Source organism: Entelurus aequoreus, linkage group LG14 (genome assembly GCF_033978785.1).
Source record: "Entelurus aequoreus isolate RoL-2023_Sb linkage group LG14, RoL_Eaeq_v1.1, whole genome shotgun sequence".
NCBI lineage: Eukaryota > Metazoa > Chordata > Actinopteri > Syngnathiformes > Syngnathidae > Entelurus > Entelurus aequoreus.
Genome location: NC_084744.1, coordinates 52,156,218 through 52,181,195, shown reverse-complemented (window position 1 = coordinate 52,181,195; position 24,978 = coordinate 52,156,218). Strand labels below are relative to the sequence as shown.

The 24,978-nt window shown below is 37.5% G+C and overlaps 1 protein-coding gene across 2 annotated transcripts in view; it reads left to right on the top strand.

Moving 5' to 3' along the window:
- The window catches only part of fstl4 (follistatin-like 4), a 404,450-nt gene that overhangs the window by 120,210 nt on the left and 259,262 nt on the right, over positions 1 to 24,978 (top strand). The window contains exon 1 of one of the 2 annotated variants that reach the window (XM_062070161.1): positions 6,170 to 6,309. The exons of the other annotated variant lie outside the window; for it this stretch is intronic. Within the exon in view, the coding sequence (XP_061926145.1) occupies positions 6,276 to 6,309 (34 nt within the window). The 5' untranslated portion in view covers positions 6,170 to 6,275. Of the gene's footprint in view, positions 1 to 6,169; positions 6,310 to 24,978 lie in introns of those variants that run through there. 2 annotated transcript variants of the gene reach the window in all.

Below are 24,978 nucleotides of genomic sequence, written 5' to 3'. Positions count from 1 at the left end.
ATAATAATATGACTCCTTTAATGCGCCTTATATATGAAATCAGGTGCGCCTTATATATGAAAACAGACCAGAAAATAGCAAATAGACCATTCATCGACAGTGCGCCTTATAATCCGGTGCGCTCTATGGCCCGGAAAATACGGTACTGTACCAAAAAAAAAATCAATCATAAAAAGTGGAATAATAGAGCAAACGGCTGTATAGAATATAATATAATACCTTTATTTTTATTGCATTAAAAATACAACAAAAACAGAGAGGTGCTCCAGTAAAATGCTTAGCCATACATAAAAACAACAACGAGCACAGACATTTTATTCACACAGTCAAACCCACACAAAAATAGATAAATAGTAAAAGTGTTAGGAAGAGATAAATAACCAATACATGACCAATAAAAACAGTGCAGTGCCTTGGTCAACAAGAAAATGTTGCACTATTGACGCGTTTTTCTTTAAAACTATCATTTCTTAAAAAATAATAATTATATCCAAATCAATTTTAGTATGAATTATTGACCTATTCACTGCTACAATTACTTCACATCAAAATGTACACTGTTTCGGTTCAAATATTGCCTATTTTGTATGTTTAACATTAAATAAAGCAATTGTTTATTTGACAAAAAGGACATTCAGCATAGGAAAACATAAAAAATAACTTATAATTGGCGCATACATCTAAGTTGGTCTAGATATATAAGTGTTGAAAGTAAATAAAAACAATATAAATTGATATATGACTTACGTTTCACACTTTAATGAGTGGGGCCGTTTTGGATAAACAAGACTTTAATCTGTCCACCCTTTATTAAAGGAGCCATATGTAGTAATGTGGCTAGAAACGGTACTGCAGTCATGGTCAAAATTCTGTAGTTCCACCTCTCAGTAGGGGTTGAGGTTCTGGGACCATGATAGCTGAATAGACAAGCGTTTTGTCAATAATCTTTAACCAACACATTTTACACAGAAACTAGGCTATTTTCAGGAAGAAGTAGGTCATGCCTGCGAACAATATCCCAAAAAATGGCAATCATAAGGTTATTGTCAGTACTATCAGAAAACAAAGACTAAAACGAACTACAACCAACTCCAGCAATGGTTATACTGGTCAAAATAAGTAGAGCATGCTTAGCAGCCTAATGTACGCCCAAAACTAAAGAGGAGACATTTTACCAAGGTATGCCTAAAGGCTACTGTTTCAAACATTTCAGATTGCCATATAACTTGGTACATGTGGTCCACAATACGCAAACACGAACGAGGAATTATTTTATCATGTGATTTGGCTGTCTCCATACACATATCCAGGTTTTATTTGTCGAAAATATATTTTGCCCTGTCAGTTCGAATACACATCGACATACAAGCATATATTTCCCCCGCTAGCCTATGTGTCGATGTGTCATTGACCAGGCTACCATGCTAAGCATTACACTAGGAGCGAAGCACCATCACACTAAGCGTTCGTTGCAGGAACATACTAGCTTTGTTAGACAAGATCATAGACTGTATTGGACAATATGGTTTACATACCAAATGACCATTTCCATTTATTACAAGTAATACGAAAACGTAAATGCCTGACTTAGCTATCAAGGAAGAAATTAGCAAATTTGGTGTCAGATGAAAAAAATCTGTCGTCCCCATCTTTCAAAGGCATCCCCGATACCAATCCTCGTTTTGTTCCTGACTTTGTCATGAATAAGTTGAGAATCGTAACTGTCAGGTCCTAACACTGATGACATCTATTACACAAGACAAAAAGTAAAGAATTAAACAGAGACAGAATTCAATTTGGCTCAATTTGAGGAGAGACGCCGGGACACTGTACTCTTGCACAGTCTCCATCACGCTCTGGTGAAAGATTGCACGCTTCCTACTTTTATTTGGACCTTCCCTGACCACATGGCCACAGCTGTTTCTAAGGGACGAGGGTCGTAAACAGTTCACAGAAAAGGTCGGTTCAAAAAAGAGGTTGTAAAACAGTTCAAAAAGAGGTTGTCTGGAACTTGGGCACATCCTGCCTTCTCTCCGCTTTGTAGTCCTTGGGTTAAAACAATATCTTTCTGTTGATTACAATACATGAAAGAAACAGAAACACCTTCATGTTGCTTCCCCCCCCGTACACAGTGGAGTTTTACAAGCCTTCTTCTTGGTAGGTTTCAAAGACAGCTTTTGTCTTCTTGCCAGGAACTCATTTCAACACAGAGTATTGCGATAATTTAGATATAATTATTCCGACAGTAACAATGCCTTTTAGATTTATTAAGGTCTGACATGTTTAGTAACTTTACCAGTGGCAGTAGCTAGATGAAGATTAAAGTTAAAGTACCAATGATTGTCACACACACACACTTGGTGTGGTGAAATGATTCCCTGCATTTGACCCATCACCCTTGATCATCCCCTGGGAGGTGAGGTGAGCAGTGAGCGGCAGCGGTGGCCGCGCCCGGGAATCATTTTTTGGTGATTTAAAGTTAAAAGTTAAAGTACCAATGATTGTCACGCACACACTAGGTGTGGTGAAATGTGTCCTCTGCATTTGACCCATCCCCTTGATCACCCCCTGGGAGGTGAGGGGAGCAGTGGGCAGCAGCGTAGCTGCGCCCGGGAACCATTTTTGGTGATTTAACCCCCAATTCCAACCCTTGATGCTGAGTGCCAAGCAGGGAGGTAATGGGTCCCATTTTTATAGTCTTTGGTATGACCCGGCCGGGGTTTGAACTCACAACCTACCGATCTCAGGGCGGACACTCTAACCACTAGGCCACTGAGTACCCCCATTCCAACCCAAGCAGGGATGTGACACACTCACATACTTTCTAATTGGTCAAACGGTAGAAGGCGGGACATCCAAATGAAAACAATAACAAGATTTCGGGGCTGTAAATCTAATTTCCAAATGAGCATATCCCGGCTGAACTACTGTTATCAGTTATAGAAGTATTGTAAAAGAACATGATTTATTAATACCTTTTGACATATCAGGGCCATTTAATGATGACTTGACATTCAATTTTTACATATGGCTCCTTTAAATAGTAAACACGATTTTTTTTTTTTTTTAGCCTGTTCCGAGCTGCACGACTTCCTCAGTGTTCTTTTTACAGGTTTCTAATCTATTCTAATATCTGCACTGGCATTTCCTGTGAGCGAGAAAAGGGGGAAAAAACCAAAAAACGAACAGCCATAATTGATCTTCCCGCTGATAGTTGCTCTACTCATGTCACGCCCGAGTCTTATTCTCTCAGCCGTCACGCTGTCAGCGTCGTCGGCTGACGACGGAGAGAGACAAAACTATCTCGGAGACACGGATCATAAAGACAGATCTGCTCTTTACTCATCGTTGATTTATGTACGCGGACGTCAAAGTGAGGGAAACGCAACGGCACTTTATTAAACGTGTCATGTGATTTTTGGCGTTTATTGCCGCCGTCCTCCTGTGGCACGCTCCATGGAGGGATGCCATTCTGTCGATGCATTTGTGTTGCTATTTGTGTTTATTCATGTGTGTGTGTGTGTGTGTGTGCGTGTGTGTGTGACACATATCACACAGCCAAAGGGGGATTTGCTTCCGTCTTATTGCTTCGGCAGGAAAGGATCATGCAAATTGTAGTAGGAAAGGAAACAAAAAAGAAAAACAATATATATATCCCTTGTTGTATTAATATTTTTGATTGCCGTATTTTCCGGACTAAAATCATTTTTTTCCCTTCAAAACTCGACGTTGCGCCTGATGTAAGGAATACGTTTGGTTGTGCTTACCGACCTCAAAGCTATTTTATTTGGTACATGGTGTAATGATAGGTGTGACCAGTAGATGGCAGTCAAACATAATAGATACGTGTAGACTGCAGTATGATGGCAATATGACTCATGTAAACAACGCTAAAATGTTATATGAAAATATAGAACATTACACACGGCGCTCAAAAATCTGTCAAAATATGTTTGTACTACTTTGGTAAGCTATGAAGCCGCACCGCTTGATGGATTGTACTGTGCTTCAACATACGAGTATTATTATGGTGTGTGTATAAGGTAAGACATATTATCTGGCGTTTTTGTTTCGCAATATTAGGGAAAAACAACTTTTCTTACCTTCTGGTACCTGCTGATCTGTATTTGGGATCTGCATAAGTCCTGGAAATGTCCACGCGTCCGCCATTCTAGTCTGTAAGCTCCTTCTTTTACTCTATCTTCTTGTTATGGGACATTCATCCTCCGTTGTTGCCATTTCTAATATAAAGTAGTGTAAAGTTCTTACTTATATCTAGAGATGTCCGATAATGTCTTTTTTGCCGATATCCGATATTCCGATATTGTCCAACTCTTATCAACCGATATCAACCGATACCGATATATACAGTCGTGGAATTAACACATTATTATGCCTCATTTTGTTGTGATGCCCCGCTGGATGCATTAAACAATGTAACAAGGTTTTCCAAAATAAATCAACTCAAGTTATGGAAAAAAAATGCCAACTTGGCACTGCCATATTTATTATTGAAGTCACAAAGTGCATTATTTTTTTTAACACGCCTCAAAACAGCAGCTTGGAATTTGGGACATGCTCTCCCTGAGAGAGCATGAGGAGGTTGAAGTGGGGGGGGGGGGGGGGAGTGTGTATATTGTAGCGTCCCTGAAGAGTTAGTGCTGCAAGGGGTTCTGGGTATTTGTTCTGTTGTGTTTATGTTGTGTTACGGTGCGGATGTTCTCCCGAAATGTGTTTGTCATTCTTGTTTGGTGTGGGTTCACAGTGTTTGTAACAGTGTTAAAGTTGTTTATACGGTCACCCTCAGTGTGACCTGTATGGCTGTTGACCAAGTATGCCTTGCATTCACTTGTGTGTGTGAAAAGCCGTAGATATTATGTGACTGGGCCGGCACGCAAGGGCAGTGCCTTTAAGGTTTATTGGCGCTCTGTACTTCTCCCTACGTCCGTGTACACAGCGGCGTTTTAAAATGTCATACATTTTACTTTTTGAAACCGATACCGATAATTTCCGATATTACATTTTAAAGCATTTATCGGTCGATGATATCGGCAGTCCGATATTATGGGACATCTCTAGTATAAGGTAAGACATATTATCTGCCGTTTTGTTTCGCTATATTTTGCAAAAGCAACTTTTCTTACCTTCTTGTACCTGCTGATCTGTATTTGGGATCTGCATAAGTCCTGAAAATGTCCGTGCGTCTGCCATTGTAGTCTATAAGCTCCTTCTTTTACTCTATCTTCTTCTTATGTGACATTCATCCTCCGCTGTTGCCATTTCTAATATAAAGTAGTGTCAAGTTCTTACTTGTATCTGTCAGTAAACTCGCCATGAAAGCGCTAAAACATACCGGTGTGGTGAGCTTACATTATTCACCCAAGGAACTTTAGTTCTAACACTGTATATACAGACATAATCTATGCAACAGTTTGACCAAATAACCACCATTACTTGTTATGTAGACCAGTGGTCCCCAACCTTTTTGTGACTGCGGACTGGTCAACGCTTGAAAATTTGTCCCACGGACCGGGGGGGTGGGGGGGGGGGGGGTTTATTTAATTTTTTTACAATCATGTGTGCTTACGGACTGTTTTTTGGGTTGGTGCACTAATTGTAAGTGTATCTTGTGTTTCTTATGGTTATTTAATTTAAAAAAATAAAAACTTTTTAAAAAATTTTTTTTATATATTGTGCGGCCTGGTACCAATCGATCCATGGACCGGTACCGGTTGGAGACCACTGATGTAGACCACAAGGAAGTGTTTTCAATTTAGAAAAAACATAAATATATATGACTCCTTTAATGCGCCTTATAACCCGGTGCGCCTGATGTAAGGATTAAGTTTGGTTGAGCTTACCGACCTCGAAGCTATTTTATTTGGTACATGGTGTAATGGTAGGTGTGACCAGTAGATGGCAGTCAAGCATAAGAAATATGTGTAGGCTGCACTATGATGGCAATATGACTCATGTAAACAACGCTAAAATGTTATATGTTCCATTGAAAATATAGAACATTACACGCGGCGCTCAAAAATCTATCGAAAATGTTTTAGTACGACTTTGGTGGGCTATGAAGCCGCACCGCTTGATGCGCTTCAACATAGGAGTATTGTTCATCCGCCTCACCTCTCCACGGTGGAGCGCACAGGTGAGCACGATCAGCCTCATTGGCAGCTCACGCCAGCACTCCATGGAAGTTTGGCTGCTCAGAACTTTGTCCAGTGGTGTTGCAGAGCAGCTGATTGCTAAATCATCGGATTAAAACGCACATGGGGGAAAAGGAAAAGATCAGAGAGGCTACTGGTAAGCTCGCGTCTTTTTACTGGGCAGAAACAAACTGTTTGGATTGAATTGGAGGCCGTATCACACAAAAGCCTAGGTCTGGGCTTATGGAGCAAACAAATCCTATGTATTGTTTTGTTAAATGTGTTGTCTGTTGAGAGGTTGAAAGGTCACGCTGGATTGACTGCTTTGCGTTTGTTAAATTGTGTGCTTATTTGATTATTTTGCTTAACCTATTTGAAGTAGGGCTGCAACAACTAATCGATTAAAATCGATTATTAAAATAGTTGCCGATTAATTTAGTCATCGATTCGTTGGATCTATGCTATGCGCATGCGCAGTTTTTTTTTGTTTTTTTTTCAAATGTATTTATTTTTTAAATTTTTTAAATTTTTTTAATAAACCTTTATTTATAAACTGCAACATTTACAAACAGCTGAGAAACGATAATCAAAATAAGTATGGTGCCAGTATGCTGTTTTTTTTCAACAAAATACTGGATACTATCCAGTATTATTAGCGTTTCGACACATTGCAAAACTGTATTGATACTATGTCGATACTGTGTCACTAAATACTGACATCTGCTGGACATTAAAAATCCCTACAGGCAACCTACGGACCGACTCAACTGACACTGATTTTATGACCTAGTCCAGGGGTCGGCAACCCAAAATGTTGAAGGAGCCATAATGGACCAAAAATACAAAAACAAATCTGTCAGGAGCCGCAAAAAATTAAAAGCCATATTACATGTATCATGAGATATAAATTTAATTAAGAGGACTTAAAGGAAAGTAAATGAGCTCAAATATAGCTACAAATGAGGCATAATGATGCAATATGTACATATCGCTAGCCTAAATAGCATGTTAGCATCGATTAGCTTGCAGTCATGCAGTGACCAAATATGTCTGAATAGCACTCCACACAAGTCAATAACATCAACAAAACTCACCTTTGTGCATTCACGCACGTTTAAAGTTTGGTGGACAAAATGAGACAGAAAAAGAAGTGGCATAAAACACGTCCTAGAACAGGGGTCGGCAACCCAAAATGTTGAAAAAGCCATAATGGACCAAAAATACAAAAACAAATCTGTCAGGAGCCGCAAAAAATTAAAAGCCATATTACATGTATCATGAGATATAAATTTAGTTAAGATGACTTAAAGGAAGCTAAATGAGCTCAAATATAGCTACAAATGAGGCATAATGATGCAATATGTACATATCGCTAGCCTAAATAGCATGTTAGCATCGATTAGCTTGCAGTCATGCAGTGACCAAATATGTCTGATTAGCACTCCACACAAGTCAATAACATCAACAAAACTCACCTTTGTGCATTCACGCACGTTTAAAGTTTGGTGGACAAAATGAGACAGAAAAAGAAGTCCAGTCAATGTTTCAAAAATGTTTGAAAAGGTAGCACATCCCAAAATTAAGACTAGTAGGACAAAATACAAGTATTTTGTCCTACTAGTCTTAATTTTGGGATGTGCTACCTTTTCAAACATTTTTGAAACATTGACTGGATTACTTTTTTTTGGGTTTGGCACTCCATCTTGAATCACATTGAGAAGCGCAATCTCCTTTTTGAAACAGAAAAAGAAGTGGCATAAAACACGTCCTAGAACAGGGGTCGGCAACCCAAAATGTTGAAAAAGCCATAATGGACCAAAAATACAAAAACAAATCTGTCAGGAGCCGCAAAAAATTAAAAGCCATATTACATGTATCATGAGATATAAATTTAGTTAAGATGACTTAAAGGAAGCTAAATGAGCTCAAATATAGCTACAAATGAGGCATAATGATGCAATATGTACATATCGCTAGCCTAAATAGCATGTTAGCATCGATTAGCTTGCAGTCATGCAGTGACCAAATATGTCTGAATAGCACTCCACACAAGTCAATAACATCAACAAAACTCACCTTTGTGCATTCACGCACGTTTAAAGTTTGGTGGACAAAATGAGACAGAAAAAGAAGTGGCATAAAACACGTCCTAGAACAGGGGTCGGCAACCCAAAATGTTGAAAAAGCCATAATGGACCAAAAATACAAAAACAAATCTGTCAGGAGCCGCAAAAAATTAAAAGCCATATTACATGTATCATGAGATATAAATTTAGTTAAGATGACTTAAAGGAAGCTAAATGAGCTCAAATATAGCTACAAATGAGGCATAATGATGCAATATGTACATATAGCTAGCCTAAATAGCATGTTAGCATCGATTAGCTTGCAGTCATGCAGTGACCAAATATGTCTGATTAGCACTCCACACAAGTCAATAACATCAACAAAACTCACCTTTGTGCATTCACGCACAACGTTTAAAGTTTGGTGGACAAAATGAGACAGAAAAAGAAGTGGCATAAAACACGTCCTAGAACAGGGGTCGGCAACCCAAAATGTTGAAAAAGCCATAATGGACCAAAAATACAAAAACAAATCTGTCAGGAGCCGCAAAAAATTAAAAGCCATATTACATGTATCATGAGATATAAATTTAGTTAAGATGACTTAAAGGAAGCTAAATGAGCTCAAATATAGCTACAAATGAGGCATAATGATGCAATATGTACATATCGCTAGCCTAAATAGCATGTTAGCATCGATTAGCTTGCAGTCATGCAGTGACCAAATATGTCTGATTAGCACTTCACACAAGTCAATAACATCAACAAAACTCACCTTTGTGCATTCACGCACAACGTTTAAAGTTTGGTGGACAAAATGAGACAGAAAAAGAAGTGGCATAAAACACGTCCTAGAACAGGGGTCGGCAACCCAAAATGTTGAAAAAGCCATAATGGACCAAAAATACAAAAACAAATCTGTCAGGAGCCGCAAAAAATTAAAAGCCATATTACATGTATCATGAGATATAAATTTAGTTAAGATGACTTAAAGGAAGCTAAATGAGCTCAAATATAGCTACAAATGAGGCATAATGATGCAATATGTACATATCGCTAGCCTAAATAGCATGTTAGCATCGATTAGCTTGCAGTCATGCAGTGACCAAATATGTCTGATTAGCACTCCACACAAGTCAATACCATCAACAAAACTCACCTTTCATGCACAACCTTAAAAGTTTGGTGGACAAAATGAGACAGAAAAAGAAGTGGCATAAAACACGTCCTGGAAAGTCGGAGAAAGTTCTACATGTAAACATACTATACGGTGAGTTCAAGGACCGCCAAAATTAGTAGGACAAAACGGCGCTCGCCAAATACTCGAATCAGTGAAGCATGTTTAATATAAACTGTGTGATTTATAACAATTAGGGAGGTTTGTGTCATGTTTGTCCTCCTACAGAAACCATACTAAAACAAAAAATAGATTTTTTTCCCCTCATCTTTTTCCATTCTTCATACATTTTTGAAAAATCTCCAGAGAGCCACTAGGGCGGCGCTAAAGAGCCGCATGCGGCTCTAGAGCCGCGGGTTGCCGACCCCCGACCTAGTATATACAATAATATAAACCAAGTCATTGTATTTCATTTAGGATTATTTCATATCTTCATTTAAATAAAAATATATTTTTTTATCTTTTTTAGATACAGTCAAGTAATGTGAACATGTATCGTGACTAGGATGGTAGAAGGTGGGGATTGAACCCCAGTAACCAGCAACCCTCCGATTGCTGGCACGGCCACTCTACCAACTTCGCCACGCCGTCATTCCTGTACCTTCTCTAGTAACAGTAGTGATGGGTCCGGCAACACAGATGCATCGGCGCATGCGACACAGGGTATCGCTCTATGAGCTCGACGCATGCGCCGATGCATCTGTGTTGCCGGACCCATCACTACTGGATAGGATAGCAATGTAGTTTGTCTCTTGTATCCGATTATTAATCGATCAATCGAAGTAATAATCGACAGATTAATCGATTATAAAATGAATCGTTAGTTGCAGCCCTAATTTGAAGTACATAATGTTGCTGTACAGTTCATTGATTAACCAAATTCTGCTTTATTGAATAGAATGCGATGTTTAGTTGGTACTTGAATTACTAACAGATCTTAATCTCTTAACACATGTTATTATTGGGGAAAATAATGAATGGGTTACCTAAAAAAAAAAAAAATTATCCGACATATAACGTTAAGAGACGTTTCATGAGAGCAGAGTGCGTGTGTGTGTGTGTGTGCGCCTTTTTAAAGGTGGAGCCTGTTGCTAAGTGACGTGTGACATCACACAAAATTAAATGTGATCAACAAAGTGTGTTTTCGTGCATGTACTTCACACACAAAGACTAGTTGTGTCCGCCCTGAGATCGGTGGGTCGTGAGTTCAAACCCCGGCCGAGTCATACCAAAGACTATAAAAATGGGAGCCATTACCTCCCTGCTTGGCACTCAGCGTCAAGGGCTGGGGTTGGGGGTTAAATCACCAAAAAATGATTCCCGGGCGCGGCCACCGTTGCTGCTCACTGCTCCCCTCACCTCCCAGGGGGTGATCAAGGGGGGTGGGTCAAATGCAGAGAATAATTTCGCCACACCTAGTGTGTGTGTGACAATCATTGGTACTTTAACTTTAGCACGCTAACAGTAAAGTGCTAACTTTTTTTTGCCATTTTTACACTTTTTATTGTCTAATTACGCAGCCATACACCTTACAGTCATAAAACTTGGTATTTACAACATGCTTACTATATGCATGCTTACGTTAGCATGCTAACATAAACGTGCCAGTTTTTTGTTTGTTTTTTTAGCTAATTTTGCACCCGTTTACTCTACAGTCATATAACTTGGTATGTGACACTTCTTAACTGTTAGTGTGCTAATGTTAGCATGCTAACAATAAAGTGCTAAAAAATTTTTTAGCTTATTTTACACTTTTTACTCTAATTCCCCAGCCATACACCCTATAGTCATATAACTTGGTATGTGACACTTCTTAACTGTTAGCGTGCTAATGTTAGCATGCTAACAATAAAGTGCTAACTTTTTTAGCTTATTTTACACTTTTTCCTCTAATTCCCCAGCCATACACCTTAGAGTCATATAACTTGGTATGTGACACAAGCTAACTGTAATCATGCTAACCTTAGCTTGTTAACATGCTAACATTAGCATGCTATCTTTTTGAGATAGTTTCACAACTGTTTACACCAGACTCATATAACTTGGTATGTGACAGCTGTTAACTATTAGTGTTCTAACTTTAGCACGCTAACAGTAAAGTGCTAACTTTTTTTTGCCATTTTTACACTTTTTTTTGTCTAATTATGCAGCCATACACCTTACAGTCATAAAACTTGGTATTTACAACATGCTTACTATATGCATGCTTACGTTAGCATGCTAACATAAACGTGCTAGTTTTTGTTTTTTTTTTAGCTAATTTTGCACCTGTTTACCCTACAGTCATCTAACTTAGTATGTGACACTTCTTAACTGTTAGCATGCTAACGTTAGCATGCTACCATTAAAGTGCTGACTTTTTTTTTAGCTTATTTTACACTTTTTACTCTAATTCCCCAGCCATACACCTTTAGAGTCATATAACTTATGTGACACAAGCTAACTGCTATCATGTTAACCTTAGCTTGTTAACATGCTAACATTAGCGTGCTATCTTTTTAAGCTAGTTTCACAACTGTTTTCACCAGAGTCATATAACTTGGTATGTGACATTTTTTACCTGTTAGCATGGAAACGTTAGCATGCTACCATTAAAGTGCTAACTTTTTTAGCTTATTTTACACTTTTTACTCTAATTCCCCAGCCATACACCTTGGAGTCATATAGCTTGGTATGTGACATTTTTTTTTACCTGTTAGCATGCAAACGATGGCATGCTAGCAAGCTAACTTAGGCTCGCTAACCTTTTTTCATCTAATTTGACACTTTTTATTCTATTTCCACAGCCATACATACACCTTTGAGTCATATAACTTGGTATATGAAAAATTCTGACTATCATTTTTTAAATAATTTTGCACCTGTTTACCTTACAGTCATATAACTTGGTGTGTGAAACTTCTTAACTGTTAGCATGCTACCATTAAAGTGCTAACTTTTTTAGCTTATTTTACACTTTTTACTCTAATTCCCAGTCATACACCTTTGGAGTCATATAACTTGGTATGTGACACAAGCTAACTGCTATCATGCTAACCTTAGCTTGTTACCATGCTAACATTAGCGTGCTAACTTTTGGAGCTAGTTTCGCAACAGTTTACACCAGAGTCATATAACTTGGTATGTGACACAAGCTAACTGCTATCATGCTAACCTTAGCTTGTTAACATGCTAACATTAGCGTGCTAACTTTTTGAGCTAGTTTCTCAACCGTTTACATCAAAGTCATATAACTTGGTATGTGACATTTTTTTACATGTTAGCATGCAAACGATGGCATGCTTGCAAGCTAACATAGGCTTGCTAACCTTTTTCATCTAATTTTACACTTTTTCTTCTATTTTCGCATCCATACACCTTTGAGTCATATAACTTGGTATATGAAAAATTCTGACTGTTATAATTTGTTGAGCTAATTTTGCACCTGTTTACCTTACAGTCATCTAACTTGGTATGTGACACTTCTTAACTGTTAGCGTGCTAACGTTAGCATGCTACCATTAAAGTGCTAACTTTTTTTTAGCTTATTTTACACTTTTTACTCTAATTCCCCAGCCATACACCTTAGAGTCATATAACTTGGTATGTGACACAAGCTAACTGCTATCATGCTAACCTTAGCTTGTTTACATGCTAACATTAGCGTGCTAACTTTTTGAGCTAGTTTCGCAACCGTTTACACCAGAGTCATATAACTTGGTATGTGACACAAGCTAGCTGCTATCAGGCTAACCTTAGCTTGTTACCATGCTAACATTAGCGTGCTAACTTTTTGAGCTAGTTTTGCAACAGTTTACACCAGAGTCATACAACTTGGCATGTGACACAAGCTAACTGCTATCATGCTAACCTTAGCTTGTTAACATGCTAAAATTAGCGTGCTAACTTTTTGAGCTAGTTTCTCAACCGTTTACATCAAAGTTATATAACTTGGTATGTGACATTTTTTTTACCTGTTAGCATGCAAACGATGGCATGCTTGCAAGCTAACTTAGGTTTGCTAACCTTTTTCATCTAATTTTACACTTTTTCTTCTATTTCCGCATCCATACACCTTTGAGTCATATAACTTGGTATATGAAAAATTTTAAATGTTATCATTTTTTGAGCTGATTTTGCACCTGTTTACCTTACAGTCACATAACTTGGTATGTGACACTTCTTAACTGTTAGTGTGCTAACGTTAGCATGCTAACAAAGTGCTAACTTTTTTTTAGCTTATTTTACACTTTTTACTCTAATTCCCCAGTCATACACCTTAGAGTCATATAACTTGGTATGTGACACAAGCTAACTGCTATCATGCTAATCTTAGCTTGTTAGCATGCTAACTTTTTGAGCTAGTTTCGCAACAGTTTACACCAGAGTCATATAACTTGGCATGTGACACAAGCTAACTGCTATCATGCTAACCTTAGCTTGTTAACATGCTAACATTAGCGTGCTAACTTTTTGAGCTAGTTTTGCAACCGTTTACACCAGAGTCATATAACTTGGTATGTGACATTTTTTTTACCTGTTAGCATGCAAACGATGGCATGCTAGCAAGCTAACGTAGGCTCGCTAACCTTTTTTCATCTAATTTTACACTTTTTCTTCCATTTCCGCAGCCGTACACCTTTGAGTCATATAACTTGGTGTATGAAACATTCTGACTGGTATCACGCTATCGTTAGCACACATGCTAAGTGTTAGCATTTTTATGTAAACCTGCTACTGTTTTAGGCTAGCTCTGTGGCTCGTTGTGTACAGTTACGCCTAAAACTCACGGATTCAGACACTCTGCACCATCTAATAAGTACGGCGGCTTCCGGCGACCCCCGGCCAGAGGTCCAGGGCACAGATAGCAGGCCCATCAAAATTTTGTAGTTATTAAATATTACACTAACTGTCTTTGTCAGCAAAAAGTTCAGATGTTTTGTTTGGATAGTTTAGCATACATATTGACTTACTTATTGGATCATATTTTGCATCTTTAATGTACATCATGCATCAAAATGACCGACCCTCGTCCTTTCATTTTTATGTATGCGACACTTGCTGGAAAAAGTTCGCAAACCCCTGCTGGGAAATAAATATAAAAATGTATCACCGCGTGATATTTACATAATTCTTAAGAGTCATTTCAGTGAGCACAGACAGGCTCTCTTTATTACATTAGACGGCAAATTGTATTTAAAAGTGGTATTTTGGACGTGAGTGGGCGTGTACTTTGTGTTGCTTGCAGAAGTATTAGCCTGGCACAGCGCGCCTTAAAATGTCCCACCTTCATAACAATCACAAACGGTCACATTATTTTCTTAATATGCTTAATTTTCTTCTCCGAAGGAATGTTGGAGTCAGCATCGGCGCTCGCCATCGTGCCCGTAAATCAATTTGAGCTATTAGAGATAACGCCATAAAGCCATTGAGCTCATTCCTATTGTGGCGGCGGCGCTGGCTAATTAACGGCGCTATCTCCTGACTGGCATGTTCTCAGCCAGTCGAGGGCAAGCCAAGGCCAGCAGAACTCCATAAAAATGCAAATCTTAGCCATGCAAATCCTGGCTGAGCTCAAGTTGATTCAAGTTTCTTATTTGTCACAGGGATACCACTCTGGCATTGGTGCTGTCACTTTGTCAAAGATCGGATTAAGATGAAGACCCTCTTTTAAATGTTGCCGTTTTGTGGCACGCTGGTGTAGTGGGATGTCTTTCAGCACACGTCTTAGCTGTGAGTTCAATATCCTAATGCTGGTTGGTAGACTTCAAGCCTCATCTTGATTGGTGTCCCTTTACAAGGCCGTCCAACCCTATACCACGTTCGCATGCCTACCATAGTTGGTGAACCCCCCATTGCAAGTCTCGAGGTTTAGTGTGCCGTAACGTGTGTCCATATATGCTACTGTTTTTTTGCTGGTCTCAAACTGAGCCCCCCACCCCCACATAGAAGTCAAGTTTGCACGAACACACACCACCGCTCTCATGTGTATCCGTCAATATTTATTGTGTGTACATACCAGTCAATATTTCTTATGTGTACATACCAGTCAATATTTCTTATGTGTACATACCAGTCAATATTTATTATGTGTACATACCAATCAATATTTATTATGTGTGTACACCAGTCAATATTTATTATGTGTGCATACCAGTCAATATTTATTATGTGTGAATACCAGTCAATATTTATGTGTGCATACCAGTCAATATTTATGTGTGCATACCAGTCAATATTTATTATGTGCGCATACCAGTCAATATTTATGTGCGCATACCAGTCAATATTTATTATGTGCGCATACCAGTCATTATTTCTTATGTGCGCATACCAGTCATTATTTATTATGTGCGCATACCAGTCATTATTTATTATGTGCGCATACCAGTCAATATTTATTATGTGCGCATACCAGTCATTATTTATTATGCGCGCATACCAGTCATTATTTATTATGTGCGCGTACCAGTCATTATTTCTTATGTGTGCATACCAGTCATTATTTCTTATGTGTGCATACCAATCGGTATTTATTACGTGTGCATACCAATCGGTATTTATTACGTGTGCATACCAATCTGTATTTATTATGTGTGCATACCAGTCGATATGTGTGCATACCAGTCAATATTTATGTGTGCGTACCAGTCAATATTTATGTGTGCGTACCAGTCAATATTTATGTGTGCATACCAGTCAATATTTATTATGTGCGCATACCAATCGGTATTTATTACGTGCGCATACCAATCGGTATTTATTACGTGCACATACCAATCGGTATTTATTATGTGTGCATACCAGTTGATATTATGTGTGCATACACCAGTCGATATTATGTGTGCATACACCAGTCATTATTTCTTATGTGCGCATACCAGTCATTTTTTCTTATGTGCGCATACCAATCGGTATTTATTACGTGCGCATACCAATCGGTATTTATTATGTGTGCATACCAGTCGATATTATGTGTGCATACACCAGTCGATATTATGTGTGCATACACCAGTCGATATTTATTATGTGTGCATACACCAGTCAGTATTTATGTGTGCATACACCAGTCAGTATTTATTATGTGTGTGCATAACAGTCAATATTTATTATGTGTGTACACACCAGTCGATATTTATTATGTGTGTACACACCAGTCGATATTTATTATGTGTGTACACACCAGTCGATAATTATTATGTGTGCATACACCAGTCAATATTTCTTATGTATGCACTCCAGTCAATATTTTGAACGTGTGCACACCAGTCAATATTTTGAATGTGTGCACACCAGTCGATATTTTGAATGTGTGCACACCAGTCGATATTTTGAATGTGTGCACACCAGTCAATATTTCTTGTGTGCATACCAGTCAATATTTCTTGTGTGCATACCAGTCAATATTTTGAATGTGTGCACACCAGTCAATATTTTGAATGTGTGTACACCAGTCAATATTTATTATGTGTGCATACCAGTCAATATTTATTATGTGTGTACACCAGTCAATATTTATTATGTGTGCATACCAGTCAATATTTATTATGTGTGCATACCAGTCAATATTTATTATGTGTGCATACCAGTCAATATTTATGTGTGCATACCAGTCAATATTTATTATGTGCACATACCAGTCAATATTTATTATGTGCGCATATCAATCGGTATTTATTACGTGCGCATACCAATCTGTATTTATTATGTGTGCATACCAGTCGATATTATGTGTGCATACCAGTCAATATTTATTATGTGTGCATACCAGTCAATATTTATGTGTGCGTACCAGTCAATATTTATGTGTGCATACCAGTCAATATTTCTTATGTGCGCATACCAGTCATTATTTCTTATGTGCGCATACCAGTCATTATTTCTTATGTGCGCATACCAGTCATTTTTTCTTATGTGCGCATACCAATCGGTATTTATTACGTGCGCATACCAATCGGTATTTATTATGTGTGCATACCAGTCGATATTATGTGTGCATACACCAGTCGATATTTATTATGTGTGCATACACCAATCAGTATTTATTATGTGTGCATACACCAGTCAATATTTATTGTGTGCATACACCAGTCGATATTTATTATGTGTGTGCATACCAGTCGATATTTATTAAGTGTGTACACACCAGTCGATATTTATTATGTGTGTACACACCAGTCGATATTTATTATGTGTGCATACACCAGTCAATATTTCTTATGTATGCACTCCAGTCAATATTTTGAACGTGTGCACACCAGTCAATATTTTGAATGTGTGCACACCAGTCAATATTTTGAATGTGTGCACACCAGTCAATATTTTGAATGTGTGTACACACCAGTCAATATTTCTTATGTATGCACTCCAGTCAATATTTTGAACGTGTGCACACCAGTCAATATTTTGAATGTGTGCACACCAGTCGATATTTTGAATGTGTGCACACCAGTCGATATTTTGAATGTGTGCACACCAGTCGATATTTTGAATGTGTGCACACTAGTCGATATTTTGAATGTGTGCACACCAGTCGATATTTTGAATGTGTGCATACCAGTCAATATTTTGAATGTGTGCATACCAGTCAATATTTTGAATGTGTGCATACCAGTCAATATTTTGAATGTGTGCATACCAGTCAATATTTTGAATGTGTGCACACCAGTCAATATTTTGAATGTGTGCACACCAGTCAATATTTTGAATGTGTGCACACCAGTCAATATTTATTGTGTACACCAGTCAATATTTATGTGTGCACACCAGTCAATATTTATTATGTGTGCATACCAGTCAATATTTATTATGTGTGCATACCAGTCAATATTTATTATGTGCGCATACCAGTCATTATTTCTTATGTGTGCATACCAGTCGATATTTTGAATGTGTGCACACCAGTCAATATTTCTTGTGTGCATACCAGTCAATATTTTGAATGTGTGCACACCAGTCAATATTTTGAATGTGTGCACACCAGTCAATATTTTGAATGTGTGCACACCAGTCAATATTTTGAATGTGTGCACACCAGTCAATATTTTGAATGTGTGCACCAGTCAATATTTTGAATGTGTGCACCAGTCAATATTTTGAATGTGTGCATACCAGTCAATATTTATTATGTGTGCATACCAGTCAATATTTATTATGTGCGCATACCAGTCATTATTTCTTATGTGTGCATACCAGTCAATATTTCTTATGTGCGCATACCAGTCGATATTTTGAATGTGTGCACACCAGTCGATATTTTGAATGTGTGCACACCAGTCGATATTTTGAATGTGTGCACACCAGTCGATATTTTGAATGTGTGCACACCAGTCGATATTTTGAATGTGTGCACACCAGTCGATATTTTGAATGTGTGCACACCAGTCGATATTTTGAATGTGCGCACACCAGTCGATATTTTGAATGTGTGCACACCAGTCGATATTTTGAATGTGTGCACACCAGTCAATATTTCTTGTGTGCATACCAGTCAATATTTTGAATGTGTGCACACCAGTCGATATTTTGAATGTGTGCACACCAGTCGATATTTTGAATGTGTGCACACCAGTCGATATTTTGAATGTGTGCACACTAGTCGATATTTTGAATGTGTGCACACCAGTCGATATTTTGAATGTGTGCATACCAGTCAATATTTTGAATGTGTGCATACCAGTCAATATTTTGAATGTGTGCATACCAGTCAATATTTTGAATGTGTGCACACCAGTCAATATTTTGAATGTGTGCACACCAGTCAATATTTTGAATGTGTGCACACCAGTCAATATTTTGAATGTGTGTACACCAGTCAATATTTATTATGTGTGCATACCAGTCAATATTTATTATGTGTGTACACCAGTCAATATTTATTATGTGTGCATACCAGTCAATATTTATTATGTGTGCATACCAGTCAATATTTATTATGTGTGCATACCAGTCAATATTTATGTGTGCATACCAGTCAATATTTATGTGTGCATACCAGTCAATATTTATTATGTGCACATACCAGTCAATATTTATTATGTGCGCATATCAATCGGTATTTATTACGTGCGCATACCAATCTGTATTTATTATGTGTGCATACCAGTCGATATTATGTGTGCATACCAGTCAATATTTATTATGTGTGCATACCAGTCAATATTTATGTGTGCGTACCAGTCAATATTTATGTGTGCATACCAGTCAATATTTCTTATGTGCGCATACCAGTCATTATTTCTTATGTGCGCATACCAGTCATTTTTTCTTATGTGCGCATACCAATCGGTATTTATTACGTGCGCATACCAATCGGTATTTATTATGTGTGCATACCAGTCGATATTATGTGTGCATACACCAGTCGATATTTATTATGTGTGCATACACCAATCAGTATTTATTATGTGTGCATACACCAGTCAATATTTATTGTGTGCATACACCAGTCGATATTTATTATGTGTGTGCATACCAGTCGATATTTATTATGTGTGTACACACCAGTCGATATTTATTATGTGTGTACACACCAGTCGATATTTATTATGTGTGCATACACCAGTCAATATTTCTTATGTATGCACTCCAGTCAATATTTTGAACGTGTGCACACCAGTCAATATTTTGAATGTGTGCACACCAGTCAATATTTTGAATGTGTGCACACCAGTCAATATTTTGAATGTGTGTACACACCAGTCAATATTTCTTATGTATGCACTCCTGTCAATATTTTGAACGTGTGCACACCAGTCAATATTTTGAATGTGTGCACACCAGTCGATATTTTGAATGTGTGCACACCAGTCGATATTTTGAATGTGTGCACACCAGTCGATATTTTGAATGTGTGCACACTAGTCGATATTTTGAATGTGTGCACACCAGTCGATATTTTGAATGTGTGCATACCAGTCGATATTTTGAATGTGTGCATACCAGTTGATATTTTGAATGTGTGCATACCAGTCAATATTTTGAATGTGTGCATACCAGTCAATATTTTGAATGTGTGCATACCAGTCAATATTTTGAATGTGTGCACACCAGTCAATATTTTGAATGTGTGCACACCAGTCAATATTTTGAATGTGTGCACACCAGTCAATATTTATTGTGTACACCAGTCAATATTTATGTGTGCACACCAGTCAATATTTATTATGTGTGCATACCAGTCAATATTTATTATGTGTGCATACCAGTCAATATTTATTATGTGTGCATACCAGTCAATATTTATTATGTGCGCATACCAGTCATTATTTCTTATGTGTGCATACCAGTCGATATTTTGAATGTGTGCACACCAGTCAATATTTCTTGTGTGCATACCAGTCAATATTTTGAATGTGTGCACACCAGTCAATATTTTGAATGTGTGCACACCAGTCAATATTTTGAATGTGTGCACACCAGTCAATATTTTGAATGTGTGCACACCAGTCAATATTTTGAATGTGTGCACCAGTCAATATTTTGAATGTGTACATACCAGTCAATATTTATTATGTGCGCATATCAATCGGTATTTATTACGTGCGCATACCAATCTGTATTTATTATGTGTGCATACCAGTCGATATTATGTGTGCATACCAGTCAATATTTATTATGTGTGCATACCAGTCAATATTTATGTGTGCGTACCAGTCAATATTTATGTGTGCATACCAGTCAATATTTCTTATGTGCGCATACCAGTCATTATTTCTTATGTGCGCATACCAGTCATTTTTTCTTATGTGCGCATACCAATCGGTATTTATTACGTGCGCATACCAATCGGTATTTATTATGTGTGCATACCAGTCGATATTATGTGTGCATACACCAGTCGATATTTATTATGTGTGCATACACCAATCAGTATTTATTATGTGTGCATACACCAGTCAATATTTATTGTGTGCATACACCAGTCGATATTTATTATGTGTGTGCATACCAGTCGATATTTATTATGTGTGTACACACCAGTCGATATTTATTATGTGTGTACACACCAGTCGATATTTATTATGTGTGCATACACCAGTCAATATTTCTTATGTATGCACTCCAGTCAATATTTTGAACGTGTGCACACCAGTCAATATTTTGAATGTGTGCACACCAGTCAATATTTTGAATGTGTGCACACCAGTCAATATTTTGAATGTGTGTACACACCAGTCAATATTTCTTATGTATGCACTCCAGTCAATATTTTGAACGTGTGCACACCAGTCAATATTTTGAATGTGTGCACACCAGTCGATATTTTGAATGTGTGCACACCAGTCGATATTTTGAATGTGTGCACACCAGTCGATATTTTGAATGTGTGCACACTAGTCGATATTTTGAATGTGTGCACACCAGTCGATATTTTGAATGTGTGCATACCAGTCGATATTTTGAATGTGTGCATACCAGTTGATATTTTGAATGTGTGCATACCAGTCAATATTTTGAATGTGTGCATACCAGTCAATATTTTGAATGTGTGCATACCAGTCAATATTTTGAATGTGTGCACACCAGTCAATATTTTGAATGTGTGCACACCAGTCAATATTTTGAATGTGTGCACACCAGTCAATATTTATTGTGTACACCAGTCAATATTTATGTGTGCACACCAGTCAATATTTATTATGTGTGCATACCAGTCAATATTTATTATGTGTGCATACCAGTCAATATTTATTATGTGTGCATACCAGTCAATATTTATTATGTGCGCATACCAGTCATTATTTCTTATGTGTGCATACCAGTCGATATTTTGAATGTGTGCACACCAGTCAATATTTCTTGTGTGCATACCAGTCAATATTTTGAATGTGTGCACACCAGTCAATATTTTGAATGTGTGCACACCAGTCAATATTTTGAATGTGTGCACACCAGTCAATATTTTGAATGTGTGCACACCAGTCAATATTTTGAATGTGTGCACCAGTCAATATTTTGAATGTGTACATACCAGTCAATATTTCTTATGTGTACATACCAATCAATATTTATTGTGTGTACACCAGTCAATATTTATTATGTGTGCATACCAGTCAATATTTATGTGTGCATACCAGTCAATATTTATTATGTGCGCATACCAGTCAATATTTATCATGTGCGCATACCAGTCAATATTTATGTGTGCATACCTGTCAATATTTATGTGTGCATACCAGTCAATATTTATGTGTGCATACCAGTCAATATTTATGTGTGCATACCAGTCAATATTTATGTGTGCATACCAGTCAATATTTATTATGTGCGCATACCAGTCATTATTTCTTATGTGCGCATACCAGTCATTATTTCTTATGTGCGCATACGAATCGGTATTTATTATGTGCGCATACCAATCGGTATTTATTACGTGCGCATACCAATCTGTATTTATTATGTGTGCATACCAGTCGATATTATGTGTGCATACCAGTCAATATTTATGTGTGCGTACCAGTCAATATTTATGTGTGCGTACCAGTCAATATTTATGTGTGCGTACCAGTCAATATTTCTTATGTGTGCATACCAGTCAATATTTCTTATGTGCGCATACCAGTCATTATTTCTTATGTGCGCATACCAGTCATTATTTCTTATGTGCGCATACCAGTCATTTTTTCTTATGTGCGCATACCAATCGGTATTTATTACGTGCGCATACCAATCGGTATTTATTATGTGTGCATACCAGTCGATATTATGTGTGCATACACCAGTCGATATTTATTATGTGTGCATACACCAATCAGTATTTATTATGTGTGCATACACCAGTCAATATTTATTGTGTGCATACACCAGTCGATATTCATTATGTGTGTGCATACCAGTCGATATTTATTATGTGTGTACACACCAGTCGATATTTATTATGTGTGTACACACCAGTCGATATTTATTATGTGTGCATACACCAGTCAATATTTCTTATGTATGCACTCCAGTCAATATTTTGAACGTGTGCACACCAGTCAATATTTTGAATGTGTGCACACCAGTCGATATTTTGAATGTGTGCACACCAGTCGATATTTTGAATGTGTGCACACCAGTCGATATTTTGAATGTGTGCACACCAGTCGATATTTTGAATGTGTGCACACCAGTCGATATTTTGAATGTGTGCACACCAGTCGATATTTTGAATGTGTGCACACCAGTCGATATTTTGAATGTGTGCATACCAGTCAATATTTTGAATGTGTGCACACCAGTCAATATTTTGAATGTGTGCACACCAGTCAATATTTATTGTGTACACCAGTCAATATTTATTGTGTACACCAGTCAATATTTATGTGTGCACACCAGTCAATATTTATTATGTGCGCATACCAGTCATTATTTCTTATGTGTGCATACCAGTCGATATTTTGAATGTGTGCACACCAGTCAATATTTCTTGTGTGCATACCAGTCAATATTTTGAATGTGTGCACACCAGTCAATATTTTGAATGTGTGCACACCTGTCAATATTTTGAATGTGTGCACACCAGTCAATATTTTGAATGTGCACACCTGTCAATATTTTGAATGTGTGCACCAGTCAATATTTTGAATGTGCGCACCAGTCAATATTTTGAATGTGCGCACCAGTCAATATTTTGAATGTGTGCACCAGTCAATATTTTGAATGTGTGCATACCAGTCAATATTTATTATGTGTGCATACCAGTCAATATTTATTATGTGCGCATACCAGTCATTATTTCTTATGTGTGCATACCAGTCAATATTTCTTATGTGCGCATACCAGTCGATATTTTGAATGTGTGCACACCAGTCGATATTTTGAATGTGTGCACACCAGTCGATATTTTGAATGTGTGCACACCAGTCGATATTTCTTATGTGCATACCAGTCAATATTTTGAATGTGTGCACACCAGTCAATATTTTGAATGTGCGCACCAGTCAATATTTTGAATGTGCGCACCAGTCAATATTTTGAATGTGTGCACCAGTCAATATTTTGAATGTGTGCATACCAGTCAATATTTATTATGTGTGCATACCAGTCAATATTTATTATGTGCGCATACCAGTCATTATTTCTTATGTGTGCATACCAGTCAATATTTCTTATGTGCGCATACCAGTCGATATTTTGAATGTGTGCACACCAGTCGATATTTTGAATGTGTGCACACCAGTCGATATTTTGAATGTGTGCACACCAGTCGATATTTTGAATGTGTGCACACCAGTCGATATTTTGAATGTGTGCATACCAGTCAATATTTCTTGTGTGCATACCAGTCAATATTTTGAATGTGTGCACACCAGTCAATATTTTGAATGTGTGCACACCAGTCAATATTTTGAATGTGTGCACACCAGTCAATATTTTGAATGTGTGCACACCAGTCAATATTTATTGTGCACACCAGTCAATATTTATTGTGTACACCAGTCAATATTTATTATGTGTGCATACCAGTCAATATTTATTATGTGCGCATACCAGTCATTATTTCTTGTGTGCATACCAGTCAATATTTATGTGTGCATACCAGTCAATATTTATGTGTGCATACCAGTCAATATTTATTATGTGCGCATACCAGTCAATATTTATTATGTGCGCATACCAG